The sequence below is a fragment of the Hemibagrus wyckioides genome, linkage group LG24, assembly GCF_019097595.1.
Source record: "Hemibagrus wyckioides isolate EC202008001 linkage group LG24, SWU_Hwy_1.0, whole genome shotgun sequence".
Lineage (NCBI taxonomy): Eukaryota > Metazoa > Chordata > Actinopteri > Siluriformes > Bagridae > Hemibagrus > Hemibagrus wyckioides.
In genome coordinates, this window is record NC_080733.1 from 16894956 (window position 1) to 16907455 (window position 12500).

General features: G+C 39.4%; 1 protein-coding gene across 1 annotated transcript in view; it reads right to left on the reverse strand.

The window, feature by feature from the left end:
- LOC131345192 (potassium channel subfamily T member 2) overlaps nt 1-12500 on the reverse strand; it is a 121369-nt gene that overhangs the window by 42590 nt on the left and 66279 nt on the right. Inside the window, exons 12-14 of the mRNA XM_058377971.1 lie at nt 7196-7360; nt 3957-4093; nt 159-222 (exon numbers count right to left, since the gene is read on the reverse strand). Coding sequence (XP_058233954.1) covers nt 159-222; nt 3957-4093; nt 7196-7360 — 366 coding nt within the window. The remainder of the gene's footprint in view (nt 1-158; nt 223-3956; nt 4094-7195; nt 7361-12500) is intronic.

The following is a 12500-nucleotide window of genomic DNA, read 5'->3' on the forward strand; positions in this document are numbered from 1 at the left end:
CACCTGTACCAATCTTACATGAGAGAGCAGACAGATTAAGAGATTATGGACAGCAAAAAAGAAAAGAAGAGTGTACTAATGTTAGCTAATGGCTGCTAACTGTGGGAAGAAGGGATTATGAGAGAGGGAGGAGAGAGAGAGAATTTGGAGGAACGTACAGCGGCGAGGCGATCCACTTCAAACCGGTTGCTCAGGATAAAACAGGCCTCTGCATCATCCATCCTGCAGCCAATCAGAACACAGGGATGAGACAGAAACAGGAAGTACAGGGTCAAGACAGAGAGAGAGAGAGAGAGAAGAAAAAGAGAGAATAAGACAGAGAAAAAGAGAGGGGAGAGAAGAAAATAGAGAGACAGCAGACAGAGGGATAGAGAGAAAGATAGAGAGTGAGACAAAAAGAAAGTGAAAGAAACAGAGAGAGTGAATTAAAGACAGGGAGAGACAGAGAGATAATTAATAAGAAATAAAATAGAGACAAACCCTGACAGCGAGAAAGAGAGGGGGGGGTAGAGAAGGGGCAGTGGTGAGAGAGTAAGAGAAATAATCAATAAAAAATAAAAAGAAAGAGAAAAAAGATAAGAAATTGACAAGAGATTAAAAGATGGAGAAAGCGAGTAAAAGGCAGAGGTTGAGAGAGAGAGAGAGAGAGAGAGAGAGAGAGAATGAATAAAAAAATAAAAAAGAAGAGAAAAAGAGACAAGAATTTGACAAGAGATTAAATGATGGAAAAAGAGAGTAAAAGGCAAAGGTAGAGAGAGAGAGAGAGAGAGAGAGGGGGATGATTTAATCATAGAGAAATGACACAGAAGCAGGTGGTTATTAAAGCACCTTCTTTCAGGACTTGAATAAGAAATGATTTTCAGATAGCGGCGAGTGAAACACTCAGAGCTCAGTCATAATATCAGCTCTGCTAATAACCAAAGAAAGTCAGCAGGCACCGGCATAATGCTAACGCTAACTGCTAAATGATAGCATCGTGAGCTTATTGCTTCTCACTGGCAGCCCTGTTAGTTTTCTCTAATTACTCTCGTTAATCATCAGAGTGTCAGTGCTGCTGATGGACTGATCGGGAGGAGCTCCAACTCGTGCACAGGTTCCTTCAGGAGCTCAGCTATAACCTGCTGAAGCTAATCTTTAACCCTCTCAAGCTAATCTACAATCTTCTGAAGCTAATCTATATTGAAGCTAATCTACAATCTTCTGAAGCTAATCTATATTCTTCTGAAGCTAATTTATAGTGAAGCTAATCTATATTCTTCTGAAGCTAATCTATATTCTTCTGAAGCTAATCTATATTCTTCTGAAGCTAATCTACAGTGAGGCTAATCGATAGCACCTGCTGCTATAAACAATCCTGCCAATACAGGATATACACCTTTCATTACCATTCCTGTTAGCATTCCCAGATTCTCGGAATAGAAATTTTTTTTTTCTCTCCACCTTGCCTATGGAATACAGCGGAGTCCTGTGCATATGCATCCAATCTCCAGGTGTGAATTGGTGTGAACCTGCTGAAGTGAAGATGTTAAGACTGGAGGCGTGAGTGGAAGTCAGGTGACCAGTACGGATGACACGTTTGGGGGGAATCTCTACAGACGTGTGAAGAAGTAAAGGAACGTGTCGGGGCTTTTTATGCTTCTTCTGCTGCACTGACATTGTGATTTTTTTCTTATAATACTTGAACCTCATGGCTCATTTCTACCGAATTCGTTCTTGGCTAATTCCCACCCACTAGCCAGCTCTCTCCTATCAAACAACATCTACCATTTGGGAAGGGTGAAAGCCACCATGTGCCTCCTGAAAACCAGCCTCAACATACTACACCACAGGATAGAATAACACACCCTCTGGGGAAATCTGCCCTGAGTATGAGTGTCCAGCGTCGCTCCGAATGAAAGAGCAGAGAGAGTTTACCCCTCCCTCCAGATGGCAACAGTCTTTTATGAGCTAACGTCTCTACCGCTATAGCTAGTCTCCTCCATGTTTGCTTAGGTGCCTTTTGAGTCATATCTCCACCACACCACTAGGGGGCCCCTAGTGTGCAACAATTGTCCACTGTGCTATCGCATCATGCAGCGGGACTGGTGTGGAAGATCTATCAGAATCTTCTTTGTGAGTGTAAGTGCTGTAGGTGTTAAATGTTGTTCCTTGTGGTTAAACCATACTAGTTTAACAAAACTTGGTACTGAATCAACTAGATGCTGAATAAAATGCAGTAGGTACTGAATCAAATGCAGTAGAGACTGAATCAAAAAGGTACTCAATCAAATGCAGAAGGTATGGATTCTAATGAAGTATTTACTGAATCAAATGCAGTAAGTACTGAATCAATTAGATACTGAATAAAATGTAGGAGGTACTTATTCAAATGCAGTAAATACCGAATCACAAGGTACTCAATACAATGCATTGAGTACAGAATCAAATGACGTAGGTACTGAGTTCTGAATCGACTAGATACTGAATCAAATGCAATAGGTACTGAATCAAATGCAGTAGGTTCTGAACTGACCAGATACTGAATCAAATGAAGTAGGCACTGAATCAAATGCAGTAAGTACTGAATCAACTAGATACTGAATAAAATGTAGGAGGTACTTATTCAAATGCAGTAAATACCGAATCACAAGGTACTCAATACAATGCATTGAGTACAGAATCAAATGACGTAGGTACTGAGTTCTGAATCGACTAGATACTGAATCAAATGCAATAGGTACTGAATCAAATGCAGTAAGTTCTGAACTGACCAGATACTGAATCAAATGAAGTAGGCACTGAATCAAATGCAGTAAGTACTGAATCAACTAGATACTGAATAAAATGTAGGAGGTACTTATTCAAATGCAGTAAATACCGAATCAAAAGGTACTCAATACAATGCACTGAGTACAGAATCAAATGAAGTGGGTACTGAGTTCTGAATCGACTAGATACTGAATCAAATGCAATAGGTACTGAATCAAATGCAGTAAGTTCGGAACTGACCAGATACTGAATCAAATGCAGTAGGTACTGAATCAAATGCAGTGAGTACTGAATCAGCTAGATACTGAATAAAATGCAGTAGATACCAAATCTAAACTGTGCTCAATCAAATACAGTAGGTACTGAATCAACTAGGTACTGAATGAAATGCAATAGGTACAAAATCAAATGCAGTAAGTTCTGAATTGACTAGATACTGAATCAAATGCAGTGAGTACTGAATCACATGCAGTTGGTACTGAATCAAATGCAGTAGGTACTGAATCAAATGCAGTCTGTACCGAATCAAATGCAGTAGGTACTGAATCAAATGCAGTAAGTTCTGAATCGACCAGATACTGAATCAAATGCAGTAAGTATTGAATCAAATGCAGTAAGTACTGAATCAAATGCAGTAGGTACTGAATCGAATAGGTACTGAATTGAGTGCAGTAAGTAGTGTCACAGTACAATCTCTTTCTCACAGCCTTGCCTTGAGGGTTGTTGTTAATAAAACACTCACACATGGATCCTGATACTTCAAGTTAGTTGAAAGCATATGGCTCAGAGGCTCCAGATCCAGATCCAGCCCCTGGTCTAGAGGGTGATGACTGCTGCCCTAGATCTGAATCTCAATCTGAAAAAAATTGCTATTGATACACAGCCATTTGATCTATCTATGAGTAATAAACCCTCATTCTCATTCAAATCAATTTCCTCTTGCCTTATTGATCCAAATACAAGGGTCAACTGGACCTGCTCAGCATTTCCATACATGCTATAGATCAGTGGTTACTGCTAGATTGTAGCTTACAATCCACCTGTCTGGAGGCATCTGCCCTTGTTCCTCAACACATTTGTTCAGGTTTTTCCCTTTAATTGGTCACACATCTGTAACATTTTAGCACCGGGCGCTTAAGGGTAATGATGGAATCCCACACTGAGTCCTGATTTTCTAAACCATGTTTTGAGAGATCCTGAAATCGTACTTGGCCCTCATTAGATCCTGGTCTTTGAGTGCAGAACCCTGGAGGTAGATGACCCTCTGAGCCCACAGCGGGATGTGCAGGACCCGGCGTACCTGGACGTCGATCTCCGCTGGACACAGGATCACCACGTAGTAATCCTGTACATCATCCAAAGCAACAGTTAACAGTTAGAGAAGAGCGACTCAAAACTAGAGGGTGCATTCATTCCACAATGGGTCAAACCTGGGGTCAGAATTCTGTAGCACTTTTAACGAAGGTCACATTTATAATGAACACAATGAAGCATGGTGATGGTAGCATCATATTCAGCATTCCGCTTAATCCCCCTATATACAAATTTACTAACATTTTGTGGCTCTCTATTGGTTTTTAATTTATTAATGGACTTATTTAGTTTTTTTGCATATTATTTAAAAACCAAACATGGTCCTGGTCTATGTGATGATATTTATTTAGTGAAATTCTGACATGTGTCTTTTAACTAGTGTATTTGCACAGGGACTAATTTAGCTGGTTCACAACAGAGGCTACTTTTATACACCGATCAGCCATAACACTCTGAGCACTGAGAGGTGAAGTGAATAACCCTGATGATCTCCTCCTCATGGCACCTGTTAGTGGGTGGGATATATTAGGCAGCACGTGAACATTTTGTCCTCAAAGTTGATGTGTTAGAAGCAGGAAAAATGATTTGAGCGAGTTTGACGAAGGGACAAATTGTGATGGTTAGATCACTGGATCAGAGCATCTCCAAAATTGCAGCTCTTGTGGGGTGTTCCCGGTCTGCAGTGGTCAGTATCTATCAAAAGTGGTTCAAGGAAGGAACAGTGGTGAACCGGCAACAGGGTCATGGGCGGCCAAGGCTCATTGATGCACGTGGGGAGAGAAGGCTGGCCCGTGTGATCCGATCCAACAGACGAGCTACTGTTGCTGCTGAAGAAGTTAATGCTGGTTCTAATAGAAAGGTGTCACAGTGTATCACAGTTTGTTGTGTATGGCGCTGCATAGCCGCAGACCGGTCAGGGTGCCCATGCTGACCCCTGTGCACCGCTGAAAGCTCCAACAATGGGCATGTAAGCATCAGAACTGGACCACGGAGCAATAGAAGAAGGTGGCCTGGTCTGATGAATCATGTTTTCTTTTACATCATGTGGATGGCCGGGTGCGTGTGTGTCAATGACCAAGGGAACACATGGCACCTGGATGCACTATGGGTAGAAGGTGAGCCTGTGGAGGCAGTGTCATGCTTTGGGCAATGTTCTGCTGGGAAACCTTGGGTTCTGCCATCCATGTGGATGTTACTTTGACACGTAGCACCTACCTAAGCATTGCTCCAGACCATGTACACCCTTTCATGGAAGCTGATGGTATTCCCTGATGGCTGTGGCCTCTTTCAGCAGGATAATGCTCCGTGCCACAAAATGGTTCAACCAGTTTGAGGTGTTGACCTCAGGGCCTCCAAATTCCCCAGATATCAATCCAATCCAGCACCTGTGGGAACTGTGCTGGACAAACAAGCCCCACCTCGTGACTAAGAGGACTTAAAGGATCTGCTGCTAACATCTTGGTACCAGATACCACAGCACACCTTCAGGGATCTAGTGGAGTCCAGGCCTCAACAGGTCAGGGGCTGTTTTGGCAGCAAAAGGAGGGGGACCAACACAATATTAGGCAGGTGGTCATAATGTTATGGCTAATCGGTGTATGTTTACATTATAAACACTTGTGTAAAGTATGTAGATGTTTCCCTTCCTTTAATACTGTGGGTTATTTTGTGTAAAATTAAGAGTCTAGTGGGTGAATACTTATGCAAGTTAATTATCATGCAGTCTCTCAGTGCTTATAAAATGTCTATAAATAATTGGAAATAATCGTAACAAGGTTATAAGACAAATGCCTTCTAGATCCATTATAATGCGTTATGAATATATTCATCCAGGTCATGATACACACACGGCCTTCACAGCAAGTGTTACACAAACGTCTGTCTCCTGCGTGACCCGAACCGATGGCTCACATCATATCTGAGGAAAAACACATCTCGGAATAGTAATTGGAATTCAGGCAGCATTGCTATGACAACAATCCGCTCCGTTCCCTGTTCGTTTGCACTTCAGAGGATGTCTCACACACACACACACACACACACACACACACACACGCACGACATGTTACATGACGACCCATGAGGTGTCGGAGCAATCAAAATAAAAACAGAGACACGACAACACGTGTTTGCATGACGACGTGTATGTATAGCGAGCCCTTAGCTCAGAGTGCTCTTATAGAGGTGTGTGTGTGTGTGTGTGTGTGAGTGAGAGAGAGAGAGAGAGAGAGAGAGAAAGACTCTCACTGACTGTAATGTGTTCAGAATAAATCAGATTTGATGATGTACATTAATGCTGCTGTAATCCTCAAGTCAGAGGCTGCCAGAAGCTCCAGCTGAGGATTACACCTCTCTGATCCCTAATGAGCCTTTTGGACATGCATGCAACACACACACACACACACACACACACACACACACTGTACATGCACGTGCAAAAACATGTGAAGTGGTCAATAGCACATTATTTATTTATTGGAATTTTGGTTGTTGCTGAAAAAAATGTTGGTTGTTCAAACGAAAAAAATTATTTATTTATTAAATTTAATAAACGTATTTGTTTATTTTTATTCCATGAATAATTGAATTTCTTTCTTTCTTTCTTTCTTTCTTTCTTTCTTTCTTTCTTTCTTTCTTTCTTTCTTTCTTTCTTAATAAAGTGTAAATACATGAATATCACTGCAAACACGAGCATGGCGGTGAATGAATAAATAACAAACAAACAAACAAATAAAAATAAATAAATAAATAAATATTTTTTAAAAAATGAATCCTGTGTAAACAGAACAACATGTGTAGACTGATTTTATTTAGTATAAATAAATAAATAAATAAATAAATATATTTTAAAAAGTAAATAAATAAATAAATATTTTAATTAAAATGAATCCTGGGGAGTGTAAACTTTTAAGCAGAATGAATTACATTTATTTTCCAGATTTTCGACTGTCCAGAATAAGTAGGTGTAAAGTAGTTCCTAATAAAGTGTAAGTGCATGAACATCACTGTGAACACGAGCATGGTGGTGATCTCACTGTGGCTCCATGTCACTGACGGACAGATGAACAGGTTTCATGATCAAAACGTCCAGTTCAGACTGACACTGCAGAACAGCGCATGCTTACAGACGTACCTGCAGTCTGGGGTGAGCGAAGAACTCGTTGAGGAAATCCATGAGGAGATCTATCTTCAGACAGGAGACACAGAGCACCACGTGTTTCTCCGTCTGAGCTCTGTAGCGGCTGTAGTTACCTCCAGACTTCTGCCTCTCCATCCACAGGAAAGCCAGCTGCTCAAACTGGGGAGACAATCCAACCAGATCAGATCAGACCCCAGGGACAGAGATTAGACACTGAACTATTTGCACCTGGATAAGAATATATTTTTACTGAAACTACAAATCAGAGCTGGAGACAAATGACACCTTTTTATTTCATTTTATTTTATTTATTTATTTATTTTTAAACTTTTTTTCTGAATAATTGTTTTTATTTTATGAGCTCATGTATATAACAAATGTGCACAAAATTTAGACAAGCCCACACCCTTTCAGTCCCCGCCCACACCCTCCAGTCCCCACCTACTGAAAACAGTACCTGTAGAAAGGAAGAATGAAGAAGACAAGGGACAAAAAAAGTTGTAGTAAGGATCCTAGTAAAAAAATTAAAAATTAAATACATTTAAAAAAGTAAATAAATAAATAAATGAATGAATAAATAAATAAATAAATTCTTTTTTTAAAATGAATCCTGGGGTGTGTAAACTTTCAAGTGTAGACTGTTTTATTTAATATAAATAAATAATTATATTGTAAAAAATTAAATAAATAAATATATTTTAAAAAGTAAATAAATGAATAAATAAATAGATATTATTATTATTATTATTATTATTATTATTTTAATGAATCCTGGGGTGTGTAAACATTCAAGCAGAATGACATGTGTAGACTGTTTTTATTTAGTATGAATAAATAAATAAATAAATTGTAAAAAAAAAGTAAATAAATAAATAAATATTTAAAAAATCATTAAAATTAATCCTGAGGAGGGGTGTAAACTTTTAAGCAGAATGACATGTGCAGACTGTTTTTATTTAGTACTTATTTAGAAGCTACATAAGATGTTTCCCAGGAGATAAAATAGTAACAATTTATACCAATATTGATATAATATCTTGTCCATTGAGAGCAAACAATTGAGAGCGACGATACACCGGACATCGTCATGACAACTAGGAGAGACGTATTAAAAAAAAAAAGAGAAAAAGTTCAACTGAACCCAAGCAGATTGACAACCAGGTCATGTGAATGTACAGAATAATTATTTAATCCCAAAAAAATCTCTGTTCAGACAGCTACGAAAGAGAAAAGCCAAAAAACACCAGAGTGTCAAACTCCATTCCGAGTGAGGAGAGGTAATTATCCTGCGATCCGTTATACTCGGCTTCCCGAGCTCCGCTTTAAAAACATTCAAGTGCTTCGGCTCTCCCCAGACACGTGAGGTGGTATTTGTACGGCTTTGAATTATTTCTGTATAGATACTGATGAGAAACGACATAAAATTTAGGCCTGGTGTCTTCTTCTTTTAAAAAAATTGATCTGAGCTGAAATCAACAAAATGACTGTACATTAATAAAACAAAGCTACACAGAAGCTACATATGAAGTAAAAAATAGTAGAAAATGATGCAAAATCAAATCTGTTTACTGTTGCACTTGTCCACAGGTTAAAGTTTTTCCGTAATGCTGTTACAGCCGATTGCAGCACCACTGACTGACAGTCTGATGTAATCCCAGTGTCATGTGGAAATCCGAGCTGTAACTACACTCCCAGGATTAAAATCAGAGGTCAATAGTAAATGCATAAACGAATCTATTCGTCAATATACAATAGTATCGTTAGGTTAAATAAAGTGATGATAATAAATTTAGCTCGATGTGAGCTCTAAGTCAAATGCCAAATGCCAGAAATGTAAATGTAAATGTAAGTCTACCAGAGGAGTGCTTGGTCATGTTATCCTTGAAACGTCCCTGTTCATTCCAGGTTTTCTTTATAGAATAGTGCTGCCTTAATTAACATTGTTTTATTAACGAACACATGGAATTAAAAACAGAATCAAACAGCCTACATGCCAAAAACACACATTCTGATTTTATCAGCTTGTTTAAGTAGCTTCATGAACACAAAAATCAGTGCAAATGACTGCTTGAGAGAATCTGGAAACCACATATGTGCAAACTACACGCGAGCGATTTGGTTAATTGTCCCTCTTCCTATGCACATTAAATCTGCTCAGAGAATCTGGCAACCTCGTATGTGCAAACTACACGCGCGCGATTTGTGTAATTGTCGAGTTTGAAGTCTTATCTTTTTGGTGTGGCCTTTAATACTGGCTAGAGTGTTTAGGTTTATATTGATTTGTGACTCTTTATTATTTTTGTTGTTGTTTATTATTTTTGTTGTTTTAATGTTTCATGGAAAGCACTTTGGTCAATAGTAGTTGTTTTAAATGTGCTGTAGAAAATATATATTGCTATACAAAATTATACATGTGCATAAGCTGATTCTGAATATCACAAACTTTCCCCGTGTGAGTAACGATAAGTTTCAACTACATACAGACCCTAGAGATTAGAATAAAACATGACCATGCATCGAATCGAGCCGTATATGACGTGGGGTCAGAGTCGGTCTGGACAGAGACAGAGAGAGAACAAAAACAGACATCACCTTATCAAACTGTAGACGAAATCAAAACGGACAGGACGACACTGGCGTGACCTGACTGACCTGACGCAAATCCGCTAAATTAGAACCGGCCCGAGGAAACTAAAGGTCACAGGAAATGACACGGCGGCGTTTGAGGAAATGACAGCTATAATACCATTTAATATTTTTCAGTGTGCGTTCGGTTTTACGTGCGAGTGTGTGTGTGTGTGTGTGTGTGTGTGATTGAAACACTGAGAGATGCTAAAGAAAAAGAAATCCTCTTGTGAATCTCAACCATGACCCTCAGGCTCCAATAATCCATCATCTCTAATGGAGCGGCGGCAGAAATAATAAACGATCCTCCTGAAATTTGCTGGGATTCTGTCCTTCACTTCAGCTTGACCACTTCCTCACTCCACACTGTCAGCTTTCTAATCACCTTCACTCAGCAGTCTAACAACCGACACCGGCTCCGCTTCGTCTTTACGGAGCATCTGAGCAGGTGGAGACGTATTTTATCGTTGGCTTTATGATCTAGCGAAGGAAAAATACATCCTTCGGAGCCAGACACATGCACGTATATCAAGAGAGGAAATGTCTTTTAACATCTTTTATGGTCTGGATATATTTTTAGTCCTGCCTCTGACACGAGTACTCAGTAAAATCCGGTAGCGTCTCCATCCTCTTCTCATTTGCATCATTTTTTTTAGGAAATCCAGAAAATCGACTCAAAAGTGTTTAATAATAACGTAACGTCTGGACTGGGAATGAAACCTGCTCTGTATTCAGGAGACGGATAAATAGAAAATTGGCTTGGGTATGAATATTTGATGATGTCATACGGCTTGATCGATGCTCCGGCGATCCCCCAGGTTTTCATGAATGACATTTTTTGGATCTTTGAAATCTTTTTTTTTCTTCAGCATATAAAACACGCCAAATCGGTCTTCTAGATATTTCTGTCGAACTCTTATATGTCCCTACAACCTTCCTAGTCTACATCATAAGCAAGGAAGACGATCTTATAGATGAAGCAAAAGTGTTCACTTCCTTTACCTTGCATTTCAGAGACAGACCTTAAAACGGTCAGACTCCTAATCAGCGTCCAGACTACTGATTCCTTGATCAACGTCCTGACTACTGACTCCCTGATCAACGTCCTGACTACTGACTCCCTGATCAACGTCCTGACTACTGACTCCCTGATCAACGTCCTGACTACTGACTCCCTGATCAACGTCCTGACTGCTGACTCCTTGATTAGCGTCCTCACTACTGACTCCTTGATCAGCATCCTGACAACAGGCTCCTTGATCAACATCCTGACTACTGACTCCTTGATCAATGTCCTGATTACTGACTCCTTGATCAGCATCCTGACTACTTGAGATGCCGCCTTAGCCACGAGCAGGGATAATGAAGGCTAGCACAGACTGAAATAAACGTATTATTATAGTATTTATAAAATAACCTGTAGTGTCTGGTCTGATCCGTTTATTGCCTCTGTAATGCCTCATTAAGAGGATCAGATTAATGTAGAAGAAAAAAAAACACACAAGTTCCAACCTTGAACCTTCATAACAAAGGATTTCAGAAAAGCGTTTATTTTTTTTGTTGCTAAGCTTCACTAGCCTCTCCTTCCTCTGCTCTGTGATTTTTACAATGGAGTTATTTTACAATTATTTTTACAATGAGCCATAACACTAGCTTTAAACCTTCCTTATACACCTAGTCTTTTGTCAACGTCAAAGCCAGAAGTTAATTTGATGGTCAAACTCTTGGGTGTTGAAAGAACGTTTCGAAACGGGTGGCTTTGAATGACAAAATTATAGACGCGGGCTTTTCCATTGTGATCAGCGCTAATGCTTTTCCTTTTTTCATTCACTCAAGTGACCAGGCTGTTTTTTCTCCATCCAATTATTACTATATTTCAAAGCTTTTCCCTCTGACACTCGCTAATCAATACAACATTTGCTGCAGAGAGTTTTGTTTTCTTATTATCGACATTATGTCATCGGTGTCATTGATCCGTTGTTGCATTATAGATGAGTGTTTACTGTATACTTGATTTAATATCGTGCATTCGATCTGTTGTTTTTTCCACACAAGGACTGCAGAGTTTTATTACTCATCTTTCTTCCGCATTCCCCACCCCCACCCCCCAAACCCCATGTCTATCCATAATAGTGTTATTTGTTTTATATAGATTCACATAAAAGGCTATAAAAGCTGAGCTACACGTCTATTTAATAGCGAGGCTGGATATCAACAGAGCAGAGTGGGAGTGAATGGTGGAGGCGTGAACTGTGTTATGGGATTCTCCGAGAGGATCTGACACGTTATTAACAGGGCCAGTGGGTGCTGCTCAGTGTTACGACTCCCACAACATCGAGATTTAATGACATTTAGCCATAAATGTAGAAGTGGGTGTTATGTTTTAAAATTGTGGATGTGCAGTTCTGACCGGGTCCATAAGAGGGCGACAGAATCAACATTTAAATATCAGGAGATCTCCATGACTGGTAAAGTGACTGATACTGACAAAAAAAGTTACTTCATAGTAATAATGATGGAAGGAAGGATAACCGTTTTCTCTCTTCTGATATGATACTGAAACCTCAAGCATGAGATGAGACTGAAAATGAAACAATGAGTAACAGATACTAAAGCCTCGAGTATCAGATGATAACGATATTAAAACCTTGACTTTCAGATGATAACGAAACCC